We start from the raw sequence: 27,065 nt of genomic DNA on the forward strand, positions 1-27,065 counted from the left end.
GATCTCACTAAATTGCGGAGGGCCTCACTAACTAGCTGACACTGGCCTTGAACCTGCGACCCTCCAGTCTCAGCCTCCCAAGCACTGGGATTACAAGAGTGCACCCCTAGGCCTGGCTTTCAAATGCACTTTTGAGATGACTTAGCTTGAATGCTTTTCCTCACCTGGATCCCCATAGAACCTGCAAAGCTCTTTCTTAAATGAGATCAACTTAATTGTAGTCTCCATGGCTATAATTATTTGTCTACTTCTCTTATTCTCTTCAGTAAAACCTACCTCCCTTGAAGATGGAAGTTATGAGAGTATGTGTTTCTCATCTATGTAACCCCTAAGGCACCTTGCTTAATGCCTTCAACATTGTAGAGGTTTGATATATCTGTATTTGAAAGCACTTATCAAATCAGAAGAAATCATAGGCAGGCAGAAAATAATGAGCAATGCAAGACTGCATACAGTGAAGTCCTAAATTGTGTAAAATATATTAGAAGTGTGATAGAACTTTGTAACTTAGAACCATTGTCTTGGAATTCATTTTGCAAAGGCATGTAGGTGCCGATTTACTCTCCAGAAGTATCTGGGGTTTGATTTGGAGCCAAAGAAGGAATTAAAGACTGAAGTCTCTGACTGACCACAGAGAATTGGTGACTGATGGGGCAGACAGACATGCGTGTGAGCATTGTCATGGCCTAGAACGGGGTTCACGGAATCCTAGACAGGGCCATCGCACTGGGCCTGAAGGTTGGAGTGGGGCTAGGGAGGGCTCCACACAGGAGGAGAATTTCACCAAGGAGTCACGGAAGAGTGTGACATCCCAGACAGACAAAGGCACATACAACAGCTGACAGAGTTTAGAGAGAGCACAGGAATGGTGAGAAGTTTCAAAAAGTTCAAGAGCCGATGCTGGAAGACTTGCTCTTTAGAGCCACCGGATGGCCACTCTGGGTGCTCGCTTAGAGAACAGAGCAAGCTGGAGGGTGCAGGTGGAGTAAAGGGAAAGGCATCTGGGGAGAGTTTACCCATAGAGTGTGAGTTGGGGACTGGAAGTGGGGGCCCAGGAGTGATAGTCCATCTGGGGAATGTCCTAATTGCTGGAGGGCAGATCCTGAGCCAGGCACTGGGAGATTCAGAGAGGAAAAGTGGCAAGAGGAGGAGTGGTTAGGAGGCATGTCTGAAAAATAACAGGAAGAAATACTGGCGTGCTCTCTCTCTCTCTCTCTCTCTCTCTCTCTCTCTCTCTCTCTCTCTCTCTCTCTCTCTCTCTCCTCTCTCCATATTATTTCCCTAAGAAAAATAAGCTGTCCTGCTAACATATTCAGAGTTCGACTGTTCAGAGTTGCCACAGATGTTGGAGTCAGATATAGATTTAGTTCAGAGACGGCAGTCCTGAGGTTGTTACAGAAATCAAGACAGTCAGAGCCATTGGAATAGAGAGAGCATTGGACAGGCGTGGGGGGCTCGCCCTGGCGGGGCTCCCTGCATCAGGGATCTACACCTGGCCCCTAGTGGGTAGATATTGGCTCCTATGACTCAGCATCAACCCTGGCCTCACCTGATGGAACCATGAATGGACACTAGATCCAAGGGAGACTGGGTAAAGTTCTCTTTGAAATTCTAACCAAGCAATACAAGGTTGTTTTCAAGAAGGAAGCTGGAACTAAAAGTCACGACCATGATGGAGAGAGGGGTGGAAATGAGTGTGGGACAGGAGGGGGCATGAGGAGCTGACTAAGCTCAACGGGCTTATGTGTCGGAAAGGACACAGGTTAGTAGCTAAGGAAGTGCACTCTGAGGTCTTATTTCCTGGATGAAGGCATTGTATCCACAGTTTATATGAAATTGGACATGTTTCTTAACCTCATCTGTGTCACAGACATAAGAATGTATCTTCTTATTATGTTGTTTTGAGGATTACATGAAATATAAAGTAGTATCCTGAGTGCCAAGAGGAAAGTAACACTCAATAAACAGTGGCTACCTGTAAGGAGCAGCCATAGGACTTGGCAAATAACTAGAGGATTAAAAAAATAAAAGGAAGAACCAAAGATGTATCTAAGAAAGGGAAAAATGGGTAAAAAAAAAATCCATCTTCAAGTATGTGCAAAACTTACACCAATGGCTATACTTTTGGGAAGATGAAGCAGTTTCTTACCCTTCAGCGGTAAGGACTCTGTCTTCTGAAGCACAGTCACCTTCAAGCTTTCCCCACTGACCATTAAGAGATGACCCTCTTCACAGCCAATGTACAGGTCACTCGTTGGAGTCCAGCAGTGCATAGTTGGGTGAAGCAAAGGATATACATCGTCTTTTGGCTTCGGGGGGGAAAAATAAATGCTTCATGTTAAGATAACGATCATGGCTTAGAGCTGATAACAATCATGGCTTAGTGCTAGAGACACCCATCAAAACAAATGCCAACAAGAAAGCCAGCACCATGGCCATGTACGTATTGCCATTTTCCAAGAACTACATGAACTTCCTCATTTCATTTCTCACTCTCTACAATATTTTTTTGTGTGATATTGGGGATTAAACCCAGGGGCATTTTGCCTCTGAGCTATACCCCCAGACCTATTTTATTTTTTAGTTTGAAATGGAGTCTCACTAAGTTGCTGAGGCTGGCCTTGAACCTGCAATCCTCCTGCAAGCCTCCAAGAATTTGGATTACAGGTGTGTGCCATCACACCTGGGTACTCTCTACATTTTAATTCCCTAAGGGGGGAAAAAAAAGATGCTTCTGCCAATGCATTCAGAGTTCCCTATTGTTACACATTCTCGTGGGTTTTGAGTAACATCTAAAATGTTTCTAAGTGGACTCTTTTGGTATCCTGGAGCTACAAAAATCATTGTTTAGCTTTTTTAAAAAAATCACCCTTTGGGGGAAAGATTTCCATCAGCAGTCCCTCTTTGGTTCTGCAGGATGGTCCGCAGTGTGCAAGGATGCCTCAGATCCTCTGCTTAAGTTAGTTTTCACAAAGGAGAAGAAAACCCTTGGCCTGGCTCTTCAGCGCCTCTAATTTGGCTCAGGAGACATCCTATATGACTTTGATTTTATGGTATGTACCTTGAACAAAAGCTGATTTCAGAGACTAAAAACCAAAGTGGATCAAGAGTCTAATCGAATGTCTTCTGTAAAGGAACAGAGATCGAATATTTTAGGCTTTCTGGACCATATAAATTGGCGTCACTTTCTTTCTGTACTTAAAAAAAAAAAATGTAGAAACCATTCTTAAGCTTGGGCCACAAAAAGCAGGCTATAGTTTGTTGATCTGTGCCTTAGATGATAATACTTGAATATTGAGCTCCCCACAGCCTTAGGCACTTTTCCAAAGCAACTGCCCTCTCCCTGTCAGCACAGAGCTGGCCTCCGTGTAAACCTTGAACAACCTACTCTTCTTCCTGAAGGTCAAGGTAGCTGTGCCAGCTATTTTAGAAACAGACGACCCCATAGTACTCATCAAGAATCAGAATTCAGAATATCATAATTTGACATTCCTTCCTTTCTATTGAACTAGTTACACCTACGTGTGTGTGTGTGTGTGTGTGTGTGTGTGTGTGTGTGTGTGATGTTTGGCCTCATCTGGGCTTTTTGTTATGTTATGCTATTAGAATTGCGTGTGCTACAACATAATGTCTTTTTTTTCCTTAGACACCCTTATGGTCATTGATAGAGTCAACACTTTTATTATGCTGTGGGTCAAATTAACAGAATAATTTTTAAATTCCTTAAGAGTTCCATGTTTCTTTCATTCTCACACTCAGATGTTCACTCATCTAACAAATGCCTGTTAGGCGCTTACTACATTTCAGGCACAGGGATAAGGCAGTGACTACAACACCTCCTTCTCGTGGAGCTTATCTCTGGGTGAGGGGAAATAGAGAGTGAAAGAACTGTAGAACGTTGTGTGTTGAGAAGTATTGTGGAAAGCAAGCCAGGCTGAGCTGGAATAGGTTTCACAGTTGGGTAATGTTTTGAACCCATAGAAGCAACCCTTTTTTCTTTTTTCTTTTCTTTTTTCTCTTTCTTTCTTTCTTTCTTCCTTCCTTCCTTTCTTTCTTTCTTTCTTTCTTTCTTTCTTTCTTTCTTTCTTTCTTTCTTTCTTTCTTTCTTTCTTTCTTTCTTTCTTTCTTTCTTTCTTTCTTTCTTGTGGTACTGGGGTTCCTGGAAGCCCTTCTACCTCCGGGCTACACTCCCAGACCTATTTTTATACTTTTTTTTGGAAACAGGATCTCTTAAGCCAGCTCACACGCGGCTGGCTTCGAAACTGCGCGATCCTCCTGTCTGCCTCCCAAGCACAGGGATTATAAGCGTGCACCACCACGCCCGGCCCCTTTTTTCTATTCAGAACTCTAAGTATGCAAGCCACCTTTGTAATAAATACGCAGTTGTTCAGATAATATAGGTTGCTCTTTTTGTTCATAAAAAGGTTTGTAAATTCAAGGTAATGGCCAGTGTGGCCCTTCCAAAGTAATTATTTCTACCAGATTCCCAATGGATAAAAATTTCTAGCATGATTGATATTTTAACAAACATCTATTGGGCATTGGTTATATACCGGGCACTGTGCCAAGTCCCAAGAGATCTGTCTTCTCGATAGTGTAATCACCTATTGAGAGAAGAAGTAGTCAACAAATATCAGGAATCAGGAAACATGGTGGTTGTAGTAGGGAGGTATTTCAATATTATAGGCGCACGAGCAGGCAATGGTTCCTCTTGGTGGAATAAAGGGAGTGGAGCGAGACATTATTTGGGATGAACTTGAAATAAAATGAAGGCAGCAACCTTGCATAGGAAGATTTATCATGGGTTTTTATTTCTTTTTTCTTGTGGTGCTGGGAATTGAACTCAGGGGCATTCTACCTCCAAGCCAGCCTGATTTTTTTATTCTACCTCCCAGCCAGCCTGATTTTTTATTCTACCTCCCAGCCAGCCCGATATTTTATTCTTTATTTTGAAACAAGGTCTCACTAAGTTGTGGAGGGCCTCAAACCCGGATCCTCCTGTCTCAGCCTCCCAAGGAGGGAATACAAGTGTGTGCCACCATGCTCAGCTTTATTATAATTTTTAAAGGATAGATAATTTTAAGGCTTCATCATACCATTTTTAAAGGATAGATTGACTTTAATTATATATTTGGTCTATTCTATGCCCTCTTAGCTATGCGTAGTTAGAAGATAAATATTTGAGTAACCATGTGGTCACCTGAAGAAGGAAGAGGTTGTGGGGGGAGGAGGAGGTAGAGCTAAAACCAATCAAAAGGATTTCACTCTGCTAACCAATGATATTTCTCTGGTGTCTGACTGAGATTTGACTCATATGGAATGAAGTTATTCATTGAATCAACATTATTTAAAAATTCCTTAGCAGAGAATGGAAGAATGGGCCCTGGGTTCAATTCTTAGTACTGAAAAAAAAAAAAATTCTTGTATTGTCTTGATGACATCGAACCTTAGAGTATAAGTTACAGAAAGACTTTTATTTTTAGTATACCAATTGACTTAAAATCTTAAAAATAATAACAAGCCGGGCATGGTGGCGCACGCTTGTAATCCCCGCGCTTGGGAGGCGGAGACAGGAGAATCACGCTGGTTCGAAGCCAGCCGTGCTGGCTTAAGAGACCCTGTTTCCAAATAAAAATAGAAAATAGGTCTGGGAGTGTAGCCCGGAGGTAGAAGGGTTTCCAGGAACCCCAGTACCACCAAAAATAAATAAATAAAAACAAATAAAAATAATAACAAAAACAAAACACCTACCACCCATCCAATTCTCCCAATACCAGTGAATCTGTGTGTATGAAACAGAATGTGAAGATTAAACTTGAAATTTTCAGCCAGGTGTGATGGTAAATGTCCCATTAACTTGGGAGGCTGAGATAGGAGGATCATAGGTTCGAGGTCAGCCTCAACAACTTACTGAAAACCTCAGCAGCTTATAAGATCCTGTTTCTTTTTATGGTGGTGGTGGGGATTGGCAAAGACAATAGTACTTTATTGCTATGGAGAACAATCTCTCCTTGAGTCCTTGGGAGGGGATTTCTCCTTTCTGTACATTCGTGAAACAATTTATTGGGTTTCTTTCTGAGCAGCCTGAGCCCTGGCTAGGGGATGGCTCTCAGGCACAGAGACAAGGTAACTGGGCAGATAAGATCCTGTTTCTAAAAAAACAAGAAGGGCTACTGGTATAGTCAGAGGTAGAATGTCTCTGGGTTCAATCTCTAGGAAAGAGGGAGAGAAGAAGGAAGGAAGGAAGGAAGGAAGGAAGGAAGGAAGGAAGGAAGGAAGGGTAAAAAACAAAGTTGGAATTTTCTGGCTGTGGTCTGTTAAACCAATATTTTATGCGTTTCTTTTCTTCTGTTGTACTAGGGAACCAGGGTTATTCTACCTCCAAGCGGCACCCTAGCCCTGTTTTATTTTTATTTTTTAAACCTATATTGCTAAATTGCTGCCGCTGGCCTTGAACCTGTCTCACCTTCCTAAGTACTAGGATTATAGGCATGCACCACCATACTGGGCAGGTTTTCTTTTTTAAAGATAAACCTGAGCCAGGAGTCTTTGAGGGCACAAGCTTTAATTCAGTACTTGGGAGGCTAAGAAAGGAGTATCGCAGGTTTGTGGCCAGCTTCACCAACTCAGTGAGGCCTGCTGTAACTTAGTGAGACTTTAATTCAAAATGAAATAATAAAATAAGGCTAGGGGTGTAGCTCAGAGGTAGACTGCCCCTAGGTTCAATCCTTAATACCAGAAAGAAACAAAACAAAACAAAAAACTTGGGCTTGTCTCTGTGTTACTATCTTTTATTATTATATTCAGTATCAATTAAAAATAAATATGATATACGATTATGTGAGAAGATAAAATTTTCAATTCTAAAAGTTCTGAGAGATTTTTTAAAGGTAACAATGGGTTTAAAAATATTTGTCAATAATACAATCTCCTTTTTCAGACCTCTAGGATCATAAATCAAATGTTGTGATCACATAAAGAGCAAACATGAACAATTGGAGTCCAACTTAATACTGTTTTAGAAAACGTTATTTCTCAAAAAAAAAAAGAAAGAAAGAAAAAATATTTTTTCTCAAAATGTGTTTGAGTTTATAAAAAGAGATTCCTATTTCGGAACTTCTGTTTAAAAAAGAAAAAAAGCAAGGGAGGGGGCTAGATGGAAAAAGAAACTGTACTCTTGAGATTAAATTGATTTTCTTGGCTCCAATTTCTGCCCAGATAACATCTGCCTTTGATTTTCCCCACACCACAACTGGATATGATTCTAATGCCCTAAATAAGTTGGGTAATGTGACTCGGGCCTTTTTAAAGGCCTATAATGCGTCCTTCTAGCATTAGCTACAAAAGGATAATGGGATTATTTAATGTTTGTGATCTTGTAAACGTCCATGGCTTGCTGATTTCTAAGACTCACTCGGATGAAGTCCCTATTAATTTTTTTTTGTTTGTTTGTTTGTTTGCCATTAGCAGCCAGGTCACAAAAAATGATTCAAGGAAGGGATGAAATGGAGACGTTAGAGATCTATTTTGGTTATGCTTTCACTCCTGGCACAACCACTAGTTCATGTCTTAGCCACGTTCCTCATCTTATTTAGCTATAAAACTAAACTATTGGGAAAATGAATTTCTTGCTAAAATGCAAAGTGTATGGCCTTATTAATATACCCTGTTTGATTAAGAGATGTCAAACTATAACATTAGATTTCTGCTTTCAGAAAAAGGTTAAGATGCGTGGAGCACAAAAGTACTAAGAGAAAAAAAAAAAGGTCTATTATGAGCGTTTAAAACAATGGTAACTCCACATTTCATAGCATTTTCCAAATGACAATTGCCTCTATTTTCAATGTTTTATGTAGATAATCATGTCGGTGAAAAAAAAAAGTGAATATGAGAGCTCTTGCAGAAATTCACTGCAGAAAAAATGACCCGAGATAGTTAAAATTGGGGGCTTCAAGGCGCCACATACTAAACAGGGAAACAAGCCTGTGCACCTCCATGGTGAGCTGTTTGTTTTTACTTTGCTGCCCCCTGGTGGCAAATATTTCCAAGGCTTGTGCTTCAAGTCAGTTTAAATGTCATCTCCCCAGAGGCCTTTCATGAGCAGCAAACCAGCATCTTTTCCTTGCTACCCCATCCCCTTTTAATATTTATCACAGGACTTCCGGGAAGATGGCAACCGAGAAAAGCGGGGCTTAAGAGCCCCGCTAACAACCAATCTCCATTACCACAAAATCAGCGCCTTTCATAGCCAGAAAACACCATCACCAGAGAAACAAAAAAATCACCAGGCTCCAGAGAGAAAGCGGACTGAGAACAGAGCTCAGAGCCACAGAGGAGATACACCGGCCTCACGCCGGAGGACGCGGCAGCAGCGCCATACTGCCGGCGGCAGCGGCAAATTCACTGGACGGCTACAGCAAGCCGAGGTGAGCCGCTGCGGAACAGCCAGGCGGGATCTTTCGGCGCAGGGATCATCTAAAGCTCCCAGTGGCTGAGCTCAGCACACGCTGCAGGGACTAAGAATGGAACTCAAAACCAGAGAAGAAAAAATACGCCAGCCTCACAGCTGAGGGCATGGCAGCGGCACCATATTGCCACCGGCGGCAGCAGCAGTGAATTCACCGAGTCCAGTACAGCTACATCTGCGTACTCAAGAACAGTGAGTCAAATTGCGGGCCACAGAGGAGAAATCCCAGTACTGTACTCCCTGGGACTTGACCCAGTGGGGGAGTGGCAGTGGCAGAGATATCACACCATAGGAGAACGTCCAACCTGGCACCCCCCCATAGTCTAAAGCAGCCTCTATCGACTCCCTGGGCCGGAGACTCTGTGATACAACCCAGTAAAGGAGTAGTGGGGTCAGAGATACTACAGACTCGAGATCCAGAGCACCTTAAGCGAAGTCATAGTGACCCAAGGGAAGAACCCAGAGAAGGCACAAACTTCCGAAATCATGGGAAAGAGGAATAACACTGGAGCAATGAATGCCCACAACCCCACAACATCAGAACCCGATAAAACAGAAAATCAGAGATTTCTAGAAGAGCAAATCAGGAAAATAACTGTAGAAATAATAGAGGTGCTTCGAAAAGAACTCAGAGAGAGCCAAAAAGAGATAAAGGATGCAATTAATGAAGTAAAGGCCTCAATTCAAAGCACAAACAACCGATTAGAACACATGGAGAACAGAATCTCGCTCTTAGAAGATGATCATTCCAAAAATGAACGCATAGTTTCTAATCTAGAAAAAAATATCCGACAGCAGGAATCTGACATTGAAGAAATATGGGCCCATTTTAAGAGAGCTAACCTAAGAATAATTGGAATAGAGGAGGGAAAAGAAAGTGAAACCAAAGGGACCAACAATCTCTTCAAGGAAGTAATAGCAGAAAATTTTCCAAACATAAAACAAGAGGTTGATACACAGGTCCAGGAAACTTATAGAACTCCCTTTAGACAGGATCGGAGAAGAGGATCCCCACGCCACATAATTGTCAAAATGACCAATGTGGAAGCCAAGCAGAGAATCTTAAAGGCAACAAAAACAAAGGGCCAAGTGACATTAGAATCACTCCAGACTTCCCAAACCAAGTTATGAGAGCCAGAAGGGCTTGGAGTAACATATTCCAAACTCTGAAAGAAAACAACTTCCAGCCAAAAATTTCCTACCCAGCAAAACTTTCTATCAAATTAGATGGAGAAATAAGAAGCTTCCATGACAAACAGAAACTGAAGGAATTTATGTCTTCAAAACCAGCGCTAGAGAAAATACTCAAAGAGATTAACTACAAAGAAGAAATAGGTAACACACACCAGAACTAGAGAAACAAGATTTTCCATCCAACAGACTACTAAGATTGGTTATCTGTGGAGATTCATTATTTATGTTAGTCTTTTACCTATCTCTAAATGGTATTGTTTGCTTTTATTGTTGTTAATTTTTAGGATGTCTAGTTGGAATATTAATATACCTTCAGATATAGCATTTGGAAATATTTTATCCCATTCTATCAGTAACTGTTAACTCTGTTTACATTGTCTTTGGATATACAATATTTTTTTATTTTTTAGGGAGTTTGTATACTCTTCTGTTGCCTGTGCCATTGAAATCATATCCAAGAAATCACTGCCAATTTCAATGTTGTGAGGTTTTATGACCCAGATTTTCTCCTAAAAGTTTATAGTCTTAAGATTTATATTTAGGTCTTTTATCTATTTTGAGTTAATATTTGTATATGGGATTAGGTAAGGGTCCAATTTTATTCTTTTCCATGTAAGTATTATTTTTCAACAATATTTAGTTAAAAGATTATTATTTCCACCACCCAATGTTCGTGGAAACCTTGTCAAAAATAACTTGACAATATAGGGAAGAAATTAGCTCTAGGCTTTTATTTAACTCCAATGGTTTATATATCTGCCTTTAGAATAGTACTACACTGTTTCAATTATTGTAGCTTTATATGGTTTGAAATCAGGAAATATATATCTTCTAGCTTTGTTCTTTTTCAAGATCGTTTTGGGTATCTAGAGTCCATATTCCATATTAGGATAGATTTTTTTTCTGAAAAATAAATATATAAATATATGATAGTTTCACCTAAAAAAATAGTAAAAAAAATATTCTCTGGTAAGAAAGAAAGTAAAAAGAAATATTGAAATGTTATCTTTAAGTTATCAAAAGCTTGGTATCAGACAAATGAAACTGTTATGTGAAATTATCATTTTTAATTTTGGATAAATTGCTATAATACTAGATGTCAACCACTAAGCCAAGCATGGGAAGGAGGGATGGGGTGGGGATCGGGTGGGGGCTGACTGGGCAATGTGTGCATGTATGTCTACAAAAGTTTGTATCCCACTATGCCGTATGAATACAGTGCACCAATAAAAAATAAAATAAAATAAAATAAAAATTAATATTTATCACAGCTTGCACGGTTTAATGTCTCTCTTCACTTTTGCTATTGTTAGTGTCGTTTCCCTGACAAGCACATAAACTCCGTGAGGACTATGTGTGGTTGGTCCCTATGTGGTCCTGATGGCCCAATACAGTGTCGACTACATAAAACGAGCTTGACAAATATCTGTGGGGTGGAGGAATGAATGCCTACGTAGCTGTTGACACACTCCCACCCCCTCACTCCTCTTTTATTTTAGTGGTACTAGGACTGAACCCAGGGGTGCTCTACATAGAGCTACACCTCCAGCCCTTTTTATTTTTTATTTTAAGACAAGGTCTCACTAAGTTACCCAGGCCTGGCCTCCAACTTGCCATCCTCCTGTTTCAGCGTCTCAAGTACTGAAGTTCCAGGTGGACACCATGAAGCCCGACCAAACTCTCCCTTTTGAGACTTCCCTACACTCCTCCGTGTTCCTCTCTCCTGGATTCGCTCCTACTTCTGGGACCCTTGGCCAATCTTCTTTCTCCTCCTGGCTCCCCACAGTCCACTTCCTCTCTGGATTTTCATTTCTCTGCTTGTTCATCACCCCCCCTCCGGGTGGTCCCACCTGCTAGCTGTGACGAGGATGCCAATATCCGTACCTGGCCCACTTTCTCCTCCCTGGAACTGGGTCTGCTTGCCAACTTCCACCCAGCATCTCTACCTGGATGCCTTCACTGCACTTCAGCTTCAGTATCTCCCAAACCAAAACCACATCTGGGCTCCCTGCAGCTGCCATCATCTTCCCGGCCATCCAGACTCAAAGCTCCAGTATTTGTCTCTCGAAGTCTCCATGGCTAATCTGTATTGAAAACCAGATGACCCTCTCCATCCTCCAAGTCTCATGGTGCAGTTAGACAGTCAAAGGAAGCCAAGTTTCCAAGACCTCCAACTTAGGCAAATAAGGTAATTACCCTGAAGGTTTCTGCCTCTTCCCCTACAAGCCCTGCAATGGCTGACAGTGGCATCAAGGGTCCGTAGATGAGATCCTTGGAAGACGAGTGGGGGAAAAGCATATCTGTTTCATTAACAAATGTCCCATCTTCTAGAGGCAGTTTTACGGTCCTGTCAGAAAAAAAAAAAAAGACATCAAAACAATCAGATTAGACACTAACCACTGAGATAGCTACTACTGTCAGTGGTAAGGGAGGTAGGGAGCTGCACAACAGAAAACTACATAAAAAGATAAAAGCCAAATAATATATGAAAAATATATGCTATGTGGCAAAAAAAGTTTTGCACATTTATAAACAAATACATAGGGGTTATCAAGATGTTCCAAGTTAATGTCTAAAGCAGGAATTGTAAATTTGAATAGTGATGGGGATCAGGCAGATAAATGTGTAGCTGGCAGGTGGATGGTGGAAGTGGGGGAGGGGAGAGGGACACTGTAACAAATAGTAAAGTGTCTCTTATATAGGTGGCAGGTGCTACTCAGTTCCAACCAAGAGGGTTGTTGGCATGTGAGAATTTTGGTTCTGAAATTTTAAGAGGCTATCATATCCTGGGTATTTATGAGAAATGTCTCAAATTTTAAATGTTGGCAACTAATTCAAATAAAAAAGATGCTGTGAGCTAACATAAGCATATTTGTACAATAGATTCAGCCACCTTTGCCAACCTCTCATATCAATAATTTATTTTCAAAGTTACCATATATCTACTTTTAATCCATAATAATATGGTTATAAAGGCGAGTCTGGAGATTCACGGTCTCATATATTAGTTTTAAAACTTCCTTGGTTGTTACTGAATGACAAATAATTTTGAAAAAAAGTACCCACTATTTAAATGTAAGGCTATGCTATTTAAATGTAAGGCTGTGCTACTTAAATGTATGTGCTCTTGAATCCTGCTTGCTCTGTGAATCAGGACAATCCACTCATTGTGTCTCCACTTTATGTGCTTATAGAAAAACCATGCGAGTCAACATTCAGAACTAGAGCAACCATCTGAGGGAAGCAGAGGAAGACAGGTGTGTGAGAAATTACCTAACTGTCCTCACAAGGCTGCAGACATCACCCCATTTTGTTAAGAGATACAGTCTTGTCAACTTTCACTGGTGTTAGATTTGGCTATTTGTTGGGATTTTGTCAAAACAAACTTGAGACATAAAGAGTACTGAGCAGAAAGAAGTACTCTCTTGGGGATCTCCAGTTTGAAAACGTTTGTTCCTGGCTTTATAGTAATTTCACTGAAGGCAGTTTTTCAAAACTCACAAATTCAAGGGCATGCTTGTCCAACATCTCTAGGCCGTTGACTTTGTAGAGTAGGTTAAAATGGCCAGCTCAGTAGCACTTTGAGTCTTTGAGCTCTTTCTCAACAAAGGCACCCATTGCTGTCAACGATGGCTGTTATCGTTATCAACAATGGGTTCCAGAATTTCTCCCTGACCCATTTCTTTTTAAACAGGCAATGCCCAAGACTCCACCTTATGTAACTTCTCTTGTTTACAGATAACATGGCTATGTGTATACTGTAATCTCTGCACTTTCTATATCTTAACAGTTTCTTCTTTGTGAGATTTAGGTAGGGTAGTAAATTAATAGGAGCAAAAGGTCATAAATGTCCTTAAAATACAACAGTAATGTTTTAAAATAGTAAGAAAAAAAATCAAAAGTTTGCAGAATTAAACCATGTTGGAAAAAGTTCTCAAAGGACTTAATACTTAAAACTCATTGGGAAATGAAGTCAAAGAGAGTCTTTCTGAATTGCAAATAGCTACTCTAAGACAATTATATATATAGAAATATAGGGGTGTGTGTGTGTGTGTGTGTGTGTGTGTGTGTGAATGTTTTAAAGCCACTTGATTCATCAAGTTGACCCACCTACATTACATGAATTCAAACAAAGACCATCACTTGGTTATTTGTGGTAACAAAGCCTTCTACCTTGATTTGAAATGATGTTCCTGGTTACTTCTCTCAATGGTCCACACATTTACAGAACTTGGGCTGGATAAGCAGAGCTGGTGCCAGTTCATGGGGTTAAAAGACATCTGGCTCACCTCTATGCCAGGCTGTGATTTCTTGCACAAAATGACATTTGATTCCCAGTTCCTTAGAGAAAAACAGCAGTTGAGGGAAAGTTAATTAGTTTAAATTTCATGTCTTGAGATTTATCTAATTATGTTAAGATACTTTTTGTAAGTAGAGACATAATTTATATGATTTATATAATCTATGACACTACCATCAAATTCATAGGCAATCTTATCATTCTACTGATCTTCTCTAAGAAACAAAATAGCTATATATATTCAATCTGAATTCACCTCAAGCAAACCTAGGAACTGGAACACATCATCACATTTGTAGAAAAACGCATGTAATGTCTACATCTCTAAGCACCACGTGTAAGTACTCCACATGGATCTGTGTGTACTGTACTCACAGATACCAACTGGTCATTTAGAAAAGAGCAGCATTTTAAAGTTGATTCATTCATTTACCCATTTGAGAGAACGCCCTCGACCCCTACCCTGACCAGGAGCAAGGCTTCTTCACTAGCTGAATGGAAAAGAAAAGAGCAACAACAACAAAAGTGTGTACTCTGCCTTCAGGCCCTGAACCAGCCAAGTCGTGAGCAACAAATCAGAGCTAATATTTACTGAGCCTATCTTTTGTCCCCCCTCCACCCAGCTCTCACGGCCTCCCATGCCCATCCTGAATGCCCAGGACAAATATTGCATCAGCTACTACTGCTGGACTTTCTAGTTCCTCTGATCCTTTGACTCTCTGCTTAAGATACCTGGCGAGACCTGTCAACCCTGTATGGCTACAGCTGAAAGCCTGGGATGCTGGGGACATAGAGACAAAGATCACAGGATTAGCTAATCCCACCAGTAATACATTTGTGGTTACGGCTCTCACTGGACCCTTGAGACAGCCTCCAATTCTGCTATCTTTCTCTGGTAGGTTCTCTCTCCCATGGCGTAAAGCAACTATTTAATATATTTTTCTTAGCCGGGCATGGTGGCATATGCTTGTAATCCTAGTACTTGGGAGGCTGAGACAGGAAGATTACAGGTTTGAGGACAGCCTCAGAAAGTAGTGAGACTCTCATCAACCTAGTGAGACTGTTTCAAAATAAAAATAAAATAGGGCTAGGAGTGTAGCTCAGAAGTAGAATGCCCCTGGGTTCAATCCCCAGTACCACACACACAAAAAATAATAATAAAAATAAAAATCTCCTCTCTGTTGAAGCCCATAACACTTCTACCTCATTCTCAATAATTCAGTGGCCTCAATTCCCACAAAGAAAATAGAGGTCACCAGCTGAGACTTCCCCCCAATTTCTGCTATTAAGCTTAACAACCCACTAGGGTTGCATCATCCTTTCCTCCTCGCCTGTTAATGGAAGGCTTGTTTTTCCTCCTACAGGTCAATTTCACCATGCATGCTGGATCCTACACATCTTGCCTTCTTAAGAACATTAGTTTATCTGTGACTACTCCTCTTCTGCATATCCAGACCCTCCCTCCCAACTTCTTCGTATCAACACTTAGGTGGTCAGCTATACCATCTTCATAAAGAGCCTTCCTTCCTTCAATCTCACCCATCCACATCTCCCTTCCCTTCTCATTGAGCCAGACTTCTTCTAAACTCACTCTCTCTGCCTCTGCCCTCTCAGTTCCTCTCTCCCCTCATCCCAGGATATCTATGTCTTATCACCACCATTCCCTGAACACAGCTGAGATCCACAGACACTTGCCTTCATCCCACAGCCAACAGGCTTGCCTTGGTCTTTGTCCAGCTCTACCGCTGCAGAATTCAGCAGAGCTTACAACTACCTTCTGGACCCTCTGTCACATCCCTCGTGTGGTCAGACACTTCATAGCCTCTCAGCCTCAATTGTGTCTGGCACCTGGACCATGTCTCCTACCTAACTAACTCAGTGGTTGTCCAGTTCGGTAGACAATTCTACTTTGACTAACTCCATGTTACCCACCCATCACACCTGGGCATGAGGTGCAGGACGACACAGTAAGCCTAAAAGTGCAGAGGAGTTAACGCCCCGGGTAGTGAAGTTTTGATCAATGGAATACAGGCGTTGATGGATAAATTCTTGTCTCCTCATCTTCCCTTTCCCCACCCACCATCTGTCACTGGCTGGGGACAGTTCATATTTATAGTTCCTAGAGCTTCTCTGAAGGCCACCTTCAAAACAGAGCCATCAATTATTTGTGGTACCATGTGGTGGCTGCCAAATAATGTGACCTTATATTGGCACTCTTCCTTCCTGGCCTTCTTCCCTGGCCTCCTTACTAAGGAACTGGTTCGTGAGGCTTTGCTTCAGGCTTCCCATTGCCTTTTGGATAAACATGTGCCCATTAGTGCAATAAGGACAGACTCTTTGCTTTTGCCTACAAATGTCCAAGGACATAGGACATTTGAATAGCAAACAACCACTCTTAAGACAATGATATATTTAGAAATATGGATTAAGCAGATTAAAGACTTGGCATCTCTGCCTCCATTTTGTATTTGTCTCCTTTGCCCTGCACCGCCTTGGATTCCAGGAACAATGGCATTGATGGATAAGCATCCTGTGACGTGTTGAAGCTTCCCCCTAGCAATAGCAATTTTCTTATCTCTGACAAGACTTTACCTGATAGACCCTGGTGTAAGGATGGACCAGACCACGCCTGATCAAGGTCACCTGCTTTGGTCGGTCTTGGTGATGCACACCCGCAGCCCCAGCATTTGGGAGGCTGAGACAGAAAGAGTGCAGGTTCAAGACCAGCCTTATGCAATTTAGCAAGGCTTTCAGTAACTTATCAAGACCCTGTTTCAAAATAAAGAATAAAAAAAGGGCTGAAGGTGTGGCTTGGAGGTAGAATTCTCCTGAGTTCAATTCCCAGTAACACACGGACACACATAGACACAGACATACACACTCACCCACCCACCTGCTTTGGCAGACATGAAAAGCCTCCAGCTATGCAAACCCCAACACTTGCACTTATTTCCCTTTCTAGAAACACCACTGTCAGCTAAGGATCTCCTTGTCTTCCCAGAGAAGTTGAGTTGATAAGTTAAAGTTTCTTTCATGCTTTTATCTATTGCCTTTTCTGTTTGCTTTTTGGGGCAAGTGGGCAGACCTGGTTTGTTGGATCTCTGGAGTCAAGCCTCTGGCCTAAGAATCTACCAGCTTTAGCATGGATTACATGTAGGGCAAGTCCTTTCCCAGTGTTTCTTGGAGGAACCCAGTTCAGGTCTGTTGCTCTGCATTAATTATTAATAACATCCCCCTTCATGTTCATGGATGATCAATTCCATGGTCACCTATGTATAAGGCTGTTCATCAGCTGGCTGCTCTCTTGTGGCTAATTTCCTTTGCCTTATGTTGACTTTTCAGTTAGAGCCTGCCTTGTGTTCTCAGACTTCCTGGCCTTTGTGTGGGCCACTCCTCTGCTTGGAATCCTCTTTCTTCTCTCCCCTCTCAAGGTTTAGTCCTACTCATCCTTTAGGTATTACTATGAGAATTGAATTGTGCTCCCACTCATATTTTGATGTCCTAATCCCTAATATTTCAGAATATGATATTTAGAAACAGGGTCTTTGTAGAGGTCATCAAGTTAAAATGAGGTTGAATGGGCCCTAATCCAATATGACTGGTGTTCTTATAAGAGGAATGGGAGACAATAGGAGGCGCGTGCGCGCACACACACACACACACACACACACGCACAAAGAATATCATAAGAAGATGAGAGACGAGATATGGGCAATGATTCTATAGGCCATGGAACACCAAAGATTTCTGGGGGGGGGGAGGGAACCCAGTAGATTCTGAGGAGAGGCATGGAACCAATCTTCTCACGGCCCTCAGAAGGACCCAACCCTGCCAACACTTAGATCTTGGAATTTGAGTCTCCAGAGCTTAGAACAATAAATTTCTATAGTTTGTCATCTACTTTGGGTTACTTTGTTACAGAAGGCCTAGCAAACAAGGCAGGGTATCAACTTAAAACATTACTTCCCCTCCCCAGAAAGCTTTCCCTGACACCCACCCCATCCTCAGAATAGATGCATGCCCATTGGACCTGAGATCTTTGGAAGCTATTTAAGTTTTGACAAATAGATCACAAGAACATAGGAATTCCAACTGAGAGGGGAAAATATTGTGTTGGTTCTGTTCCCCATATTATGCTAGAACGCATTTTAAAACAGGCCTTCTTCAACAAAAAATAAACTTTATACCTTGCTTTGACCAGAACTCTCTTGGAAAATGTAACTTTGTTGTCTTAATATATTGATTACCAGCTCCTATGTGATAAAGGCAGGCATGACTGCAGATACCAGCAAAAGCCACGCTCTCTCGGCATCTGCATTTTCGCAGTTAAATAGGCAAAATCTCAAAGTGAGAAATAAGCCCCGAGAGAAGGTGTGCTCACTGGCCAAAAGCATCTTTCCACTTTTAGATATTCTTGCATAACTATTATTCTTCTAGTATTCTTTTAACTCTCTACACGAATTGCTCCGGTGATGTGAGAACAGGACTATGAAAGAAATTGAGTCTGAGGAAATAAATTCTCTAATAATTTGTCTAAACGTCCTTGGCTCTGCTCAATAATAATAAAAACTGGCCAGAATTCAGATGCTGTGATAAGCACTCCAGCTGCAGCAATCACAAAGGGTCTCCGACCCTCACTATCACTAACTTAGGTTAAGCTATTAACTCCGGTAAGGTAGCTCAGTTTAAGGTAACTTTGTTTACCCTTGAGATCCTGCCTAGAGACAGAGAAGATAAAAACCTTGTGTGTGACCTTAAAGCAATTTAGTTGATAAACAACTTAGTTGCCCAAATACAATAGACTCAAGGAGAAAGATTGTTGACTTTTACCTCAGTATGAGCATTCATGGAGACAGAGACTGACCCATGGTTAGAAATGAATATGACAAAATAAAGGACAGACGTTCTAAATATATATGTATGAAGGAAAGGAAATACCGTGTAAGAGTAAGAAAAGCATTTTTGCATGAAGAAGAGCTTATCATAAGAACGTCCCAACTGGGAAAGAAAGGAATTAGAAAGTTAGAAGCAGGTTGCAGAGGGTTTGTGACAGAGAAATGGATTATTAAAGATGAGTAGGCTTTTAATAGGCTTATTGTCTAAAGAAGAGTGCTCAGCAGTTAAGGAAATACATCTGACAATTAAAACCAAGAACTTTGTGGTGTTGTTTGTGGTATTTTGTCTGCAAAACTGTGTTGTGAGTTTGCTTAAGCTTTCAGATTTAGAAGATAAGATGCCAACACCTGAAGAAACTCCATCACATCCACCTGAATCACCACATCTCCCCACACTTGCTATATGAACTGAGCCCAAAAAGATGGAAAGTTCCAAGAAAGTTAAAGAAGATTCCCCGAGAAGCCCCCAAGCCTTGGGCATGCCTGTTTGGAACTGCTTATCTGCAAAACCTGAGAAAGAATCCGGAGGGAGTTAATCTCTTGAAGATCAACAGCCAGCTGAAGGACTAGTTTTATTACCTTTGTTTACATGTCATTCATTATTATTTCACAGTGATTACACCCACCCCCTTCTTCTCTTATTATTAACTTTACTGGTGAAGGGTATAAATTTTGGGGTTTTTTGTAATAAAGTGTCATTGGCTCAAGAAGCCTTTGTCCGCCTCAGATTCTTTCCCAAACGTCGTACCTAAAAACTTAGGGAATTCATAGAGGGGAAAGAATCGCTGCAGATAAGTTTCTGCAGGACATCACCTGCCTTTTGCCCCATCTTTCTGAGGCTCCCGGCCGCGAGTGGACTTGCCCCCCCACAAGGACTGAGCCCGTCGGTAACACATGACTTTATAGGTGAGAGCTTAACTGGAGCAGATATGATGGTATGATAGCATTGCCTGGTAGAATAAAGTGTTTATCAGTTTAAAGTGTTATGGTTATGGAGACTTCTGGAAAGTTAGCTGTTCTGGTGTCCAACCTAGAATTTCTCTTAAGCCATTCTTGTTTCTAAGTGTGTGTGTGTGTGTGTGTGTGTGTGTGTGTGTGTGTATGTGTGTATGTGTGTGTGTGCTTTAAGCACTCAGGAACTGTTGTGTTCTAAATGTTTTTTGTCCCCCCAATTCATATATAGGGCCTTTTGGGAGTGATTAGGTCATGAATACAGAGCACTCATGAAGGGATCATTACCCTTAAAAAGATACCCCTGAGAGCTAGCTTGTCCCTTCCACCAAAAGACATCATAGAAAGAGGGTGCTGTTTTACTCAGTTTTTTGTCACTGTGATCAAAATACAAGACAAGCACAACTTAGAGATGGAAAGGTTTATTAATTATGAAGCTCAAGGCAGAAACTGGTGGCAAAGTACATGGCAGAGAAAAGCCACTCTCAGTCATGGTGGCCAGATGTAGAGAGTAAGAAAAGGGGACTAGGGATCACATAGTCCCCACAACCCTGCCTGCAACGACATGACCACCCTCTCCAGCCAGGCCCCACCACTGGACTCTGCTGCACTGGGAACACACTTCCAACACATGAGCATTTGGGGATACTCAGACCTAAACCATAACCGGTGTCATCTACGAATCAGGAAGCAGACCCTTGCCAGACGCTGGAACTGCCTTGGCCTTGACCTTGGACTTCCCACTTTCCAGAAAGAAATGCCTCTTGCTTATAAGTCACCTGGTCACCCAAATGGACTGTGACAGGAGGCAGCTTCTTTTATTTTCCTACTGGTTCTGTTATTAAGGGGTTACACTACCTTAATACCTGAACTACCCTATGTGTTCACAATGCTCGTTTAAAAACTGCTTTAATACCTAAATTCTCTAAAGTTTCTTTCTTTAAAATGAGAGCAGCATGGATGTCAGGTTCCTGAAAGGATCAAGAGGGCTGACTCATGGGTACTTTCAGCAAGGGCTTCTCAGGGGAAACTGGTGGTGGTAGTGAGCATGGCAGCTCAACTACCCTATGCCCTCTGCTGATGGACCTAAGATGTCCCAGACACCTTGGCATAGGACCACAAGCACCAAATTGCCTCTCTTCTCTTACTTTAAAATATTTTTTACAGTGCAAATTTTTAATTATGCAAATGATACAGGAACCTATTCTGCTCTCTTCAAACATTAGAATGTAAAGTTGCCTTGGACATAGTTCCTTCCAGGAACTGAATCACGGTCCTTGTGCTCCTGCCAATCTGGTTTCCAGAAGTCAGAGTATGAAGCGGCCTTTCCAGCGGTGGGCTAGCCGCTGTCACTGGACAGCATCCTCCTCCCCGTTCATCTTCCAGCTCCCTTTTGTCCTGGCCCCTGGATGGCAAGGCTACTTGGTGAAGATACAGGCTGTTGGCGCCTATCAGAGCACTAAATCCCGCTCACATTTTCTATGCAGCACCCTAGGGTGCCAGAGGACTGTTCCCAGAGCTTTCAAAACCTGAGGTGCCAGAGCAGAGGCCTAGAAGAAGGCCTGTCTCCTGGCTCTGTTCATGTTCATTTGTACTCTTTGCTGCTACAGAGCCACAGGCAGCATCTCCTCACAAGAGAATAGTCTCTGGTCCTCCGGGCAGCATCTGCCCTCCTCTTCTCTCCTCAGTCCTGCCTCTTGTTCCTCCCCTCCCAACTCTAAGTAGAAGTGCTCATGAATATTAAGATGTGCACAAGCCAGGCGTGGTGGTGCACACTTGTAATCCCCATGCTTGGGAGGCTGAGACAGGAGGATCGCACGGGTTCGAAGCCAGCCTCAGCTACTTAGGGAGGCTTTCAGGAACTTAGTGAGACCCTGTTTCCAAATAAAATATAAAAAAGGTCTGGGAGTATAACCCAGAGGTATAAAGCCTCTGGTTTCCACCCCCAGTACCACACACACACACACACACACACACACACACACACAAAAGATGTGCACACAAATATAGGGGAATGGGTGGGATGGGGAGATCCTGTCTGCCCTTAGTCTCAGCCCCACCTCAGCCTATCGGAAATTTCACAAGTCTTAGGCTTCTGCACTATATGGAAAGATGCCTAAGAACAGAGATGTTTTGTACCCAGCACAATGCCAAGGATCAAGATTTCACTGAATGAATTAGATCCAGTGAGCAAACCTTAATGCCCACGGGGTCTATGAAGCTAATGTAAATGAAGCAAATGTCCTGAATGTACACTGATAAATCAGGGGATGGCAAACTCTTCCTAAAAGGAGCAGACAGTAAGTATGTGTAGCTTTGGAGTCTATATATGGCCCCTATCAAACCAATACAATTCTGATGTTATACAGTGAAAGCAGACCCAATCTAGAAGCAAGTAAGCAGGGCCATGTTCCATTAAAACTTTATTAACAAAACAAGTGGGGGACAATATGCAGGTCATAATTATGGACCTCAGTTTACCCACCCTTGTTTCCGTTGGTAGAGCCTGTGGCCTGAGTGTGTAGCCACACACTAGCCTACAACAGACCACTGCCCTTGGGAACTAAGGCCCATGGCTGGCTGCATTTGAGAGAGCCCAGACAATTTTTTCTCTAAAATTTCCAAATAAAAAAAAGTGTCTTATGGCCAAAAACAAAACCTTTTCTGTGGTCCAGAATTAGCCTAAAATGATCATTTTTGGTCTCTGTATTAAATAAAAAATACCATGTAATAGGCCTTGTTAGGTATTGTGGATACTTTTACTCAATGAACTCGAGGAAAAACATATTTAGGAGATATTATCATATTCCATTTTACTGAAGCCCAACCTCTCTAAGATCACACAGCTGGCCATTTGTGGGCCGTTGTCCAGGCCCCAGCCTGCCACATGACTACATCAGAGCTCCTTCTACTTCTGGGCTGGGTGTCCTATTCCTAGGGTGCACTTATAAAAGACAAGAGGAGCCCTATGTTTTGGGAACTATCAGAACTTATGCATTTGTTTTCTCTCCCTGGGTGCTTCCTGTCCTGTTTGTCTAGAATTGTTAGAGAACACATTTCTGCTGGAAAAGCCACAGAAATTGCAGTAGTTTCTGTCAATAGCTCTAGTAAGCTAATAGATCCATTAACAGGTGGCCAAAGTATGTTAAATCTGTATCATGGGCTAGAAAAGAACAACCTTTGATACACACAGCAGTATATACAAATTTCAAAGCAATGATGCTGCACGAAAGAGGCCAGACAAAATGGAATAGATGCTGTATGACCCTCTGTATGTGAAATTCTAGAAAGTGCAAAGAATCTCAGGTGACAGAAACACACCAGTGGTTTCCTGAGACAGAACAGGGATGGGGTAAGGGCGTGGGTAGCAGGTGCCAATAAGGAGGATCTCAAGGGACACAAGGACACTTTTAGGGGTGATGAATATATTTATTGTAATTATGGTGATGCTTCATGGATATTTACATGAATCAAATCTTAAATTATATACTTTATATATGAATAATTTGCTATATGTCAATTATATCTCAACCAAGCTATTCTGTAAAACTCTACATATACTAAATATGGCTCTCTGAACCTAGATTCTTATACTTTTGAATAAGAAATGCTCATATGTAAGATGCATTCTCCATGGTTCCTGGAACAGTTTGTATTTTCCCTTAATAAACCAAATTTCCCCTGGAAGGGGTTTATATCATGACAAAAGAACAAATGCAGTTATGAAGTCAGCCTCATGGTATGACCTGACACAGAACAGAGATATGTCTAATCCACAGGCATTTTCAGTAAAACTGGCAGGTGTGGGCTATTATTCTACTCTCTCAGCAAATAATTGTTCTAATATCTCTAAAAGCAATTACTGCAAACTAAGCTCTAATCTAGGGACTATCTTAATTTCAAAATTAGTAGAAAATATTCTAACAACTCAAAAGTGTCATTTAAGAAAAGATGAAACTTTAAAGTATAATTCATTTTTTAATTTTATTGTGTGTGTGTGTGTGTGTGTGTGTGTGTGTGTGTGTGTGTTTTTTACAGGGGATTGAACCCAAGGGCATTCTACCTCTAAGCTACACCCCCAGACCATTTTATTTCTTGTTTTGAAACAGAGTCTTGCTAGGTTGCTGAGTCTTGCTACATTGCTGAGGCTGTCTTTGAACCTGTGATTCTCCTGTCTCAGCCTCCCAAGCACTAAAATTCTGGAATATAAGTGTGCACCACCATGCCTGGCTAATATATTATTTATAAGTATATTCTTTACCTGACAAAGGAAATGATGTGGCATGTTAATAAAAAAGAGAAAGAAATAATTAACTTAGTTTTTATGTAGTGCTTGCCTTGCCAAATTTTGGGCCTAAACATAACAACTATTAGACCTTACTATCAGGACTGTTACTCCTTCCATTTTTTCTTATTTCAGAATTTCATGTATATTTCCTTTGGTAAAATCCAGAAGGATGAGATTCCAAGTGAATTTTGCAGGAGGATACTTACCAGAGGGCCAGTTCAAATTCTGGAAGAGAGGAATAACTAGCCAGGTAGGTGCCACAGTAACTGAACGCAAGTAACGTGTAGTCCAGAAGAACATTGCCTAAAATAGAAAACCCATTACAAGGATTTGAGTATCATGGATGGATTAACTGTCAACTCAGTAGTTTGCTTCCCTTTTCTTGTGGTTTTCACTTAATTCTGAAGCATTTGACTGTTAAGAGTAAGGGATCATCCCAATGGCTTTTAAGACTATGAACAGAAAGCTAAGAACAACATTAAGATCCATTTTCAAAAGATATTAGAGTGAATTAAGACCATTAGATGACTGTCTCTAGACTTCAATGCAGAACTGAGGATACATGGCCCAGCATGATTTGACATGACCTGGAGACCATAAAGTATCCCTTCAGTACATGAGATGTTGTAATTACAACAGTCATTCAAACTGCCCTTGGGGAGTTGGAATTATAGCTTATTTCCTTATTGTAGCCTTAGGCCATATCTGGCCCCTCAAGTTTAATACTTCCCAGTTCTTGGGACAACTACAAATGTTCTGTTCTCGTTTGTATATCTAGTAGAAAAAATGCAACTTGACTTGAAAAATCTTAGCAACATGTTTAAAATGTGAAGCGTGGGATGCTGAAACGGAGCCATGCTGCTCCTGCCTCCCAGGATGTGGGATCTGACTTCCTTCCCCTTCACCTATGCTTCTTTGATGTGGCTCCACAGGGGCGAGCTTTGCCATTACCTAGCTCTGCCTTTTCTTGTCCTGTGTATTTTTAATGCCCTGTTTCCTGCGATTTTACCCTAGTCATTAACTGGACTTTATTTAGTGTAGTCTAAAAAACAAAGAAAACATGTACTTATTGAACATTCAATGCAAAAATAAAAACAATGAAATAAGGCCTTAGAATAATTATTGTTGTATATACACCCCCGCATAATTGAAGGTTATAAAAAGATACAAGCATAAAAACATAAGAAGAAAAATATATCCATTGTGATCCTATCACCAAATCTAGCAAAATTTTTTGGTATTTTGTCATGTTTACTTATAAAAATATATACAAATATATTTTCTTTAAATGTAGCTTTCCTGTTGTAGATATAACAATTGTGGATTAAATATCACATGTAACAAGTACTCTATCTAAAACTGAATTTGAGTGATGCATGGTATTGTGTCCTACTGTCTTGTTGCTGTTGTTTTTCTGGTGCCGTGGATGGACCCAGGGGCATTCTACCTCTGAGCTACATCCCCAGCCCTATTTTATTTTATAAAATTAATTAATTTGTTATGGTACTGAGGATTGAAACCAGGGGCATATAACCTCTGAACTATACTGTCAGCCCTATTTTATTTTATTTTTATTTTTTTAACTGGAGATTGTGCCCAGGGATATTCTACCTCTGAACTACACTGTCAGCCCCATTGATTGATTGGTTGATTGTTATTATTTTTGCTGGTACTGAGGATGAAACCCTTCTACCTCCAGGCTACACTCCCAGACCCATTTTTATACTTTTTTATTTGGAAACAGGGTCTCTTAAACCAGCAAGGCTGGCTTCGAACCTGTGCGATCCTCCTGTCTCCGCCTCCCAAGCGCGGGTATTACAAGCCTGTGCCACCATGCTCGGCAGCCCTATTTTTTTTACTTATTTTTTTTAAAGAGTCTCACTAAGTCGCAGAGGGCCTAAGTTGCTGAGGCTGGCTGTGAACCTGCGATTCTCCTATCTCAGCCTCCCAAGTACTGGGATTACAAGCGTGTGCTATCACACCCAGCTCTTATTTTTTATTTTGAAACAAGGTCTCACTAAGTTGCTGAGGCTGGCTGGCCTCAAACCTGCAATCCTCCTGTCTCAGCTTCCCAAGTCCTGGGATTATTAGAGTACACCACCATGCCTGGCCCTGTTGTTGTTGTTGTTGTTGTTGTTGTTGTTTTGGTCCACACTATAGTGTGCATTTTATCATTGTCTTAATATTTCTTTAAAAATGTGACTTTAATGTTTGTAATAGTATTTATGGAATGCTTTAATTTATTTAACCATATTCATAATACTGGGGATATGGAGTATTTTTAATATTTTGCTATTATGACAGTTTTTAAAACTCTTTTGCACACATGTTTTATCATATTTCCGATTACTATATTTCCTTAAAATTGAATTCTACTTTCACAGAAGGCAATTCTACTTTCACTGACCTGGAGGTCCCTGTACTGATACACACTCCAAATTACTATAGCGCCATGAAGTTACAAAGACCTGGTACCTTGCCACCCTCCTTTTGCTAAGTATGCTCTACTTTCTTTTTTCCCAGATAAAGTTTGGAATCATTTAAGTGTTCCTTGCTCTCTAAAATATAATAAATGTATGAATTATTTCCTGTGACAAATATTATATTCCTCTATAATAACTAGGGCTTCCATCCAGGAATATATCTTTATGGAGTTACTTTAAATTAGTGGTTTTTTCTTTTTTCTTTCCATTTCTTTAGCTTACATGTTTAAAATAATAGATGGATGGATGGAACCTGCATGTTGTGTGGATGGTCCATGATATATATTCAAAAACATATCAAAGTCAATCACTAAGTCAAACATGAGAAGGAGGGAGGGAGAAGAAAATGGGGTAGAAACTGGGGAAGGGCTGAGTGATGTGTGTATATATGTCTCTACCATCTTTTATCCTATGAAGTTGTATGACTGCAATGCACCAATAAAATTTTTTTAAAAATTAGTGTTTTTTTTTATTTTCTTCATCTAGG

At 41.1% G+C, this 27,065-nt stretch overlaps 1 protein-coding gene across 1 annotated transcript in view; it reads right to left on the bottom strand.

Annotated features, from left to right (window-relative positions):
• The window catches only part of CFAP43 (cilia and flagella associated protein 43), a gene marked incomplete at its 5' end in the record, with an annotated part of 103,662 nt that overhangs the window by 72,926 nt on the left and 3,671 nt on the right, over positions 1-27,065 (bottom strand). The window contains 4 exons of the mRNA XM_080694860.1: positions 2,150-2,309; positions 11,858-12,008; positions 13,835-14,002; positions 24,302-24,398. Of these exons, the coding sequence (XP_080550986.1) occupies positions 2,150-2,309; positions 11,858-12,008; positions 13,835-14,002; positions 24,302-24,398 (576 nt within the window). The remainder of the gene's footprint in view (positions 1-2,149; positions 2,310-11,857; positions 12,009-13,834; positions 14,003-24,301; positions 24,399-27,065) is intronic.

This window comes from Muscardinus avellanarius (genome assembly GCF_963383645.1).
Source record: "Muscardinus avellanarius genome assembly, chromosome: 4".
Classification (NCBI taxonomy): domain Eukaryota; kingdom Metazoa; phylum Chordata; class Mammalia; order Rodentia; family Gliridae; genus Muscardinus; species Muscardinus avellanarius.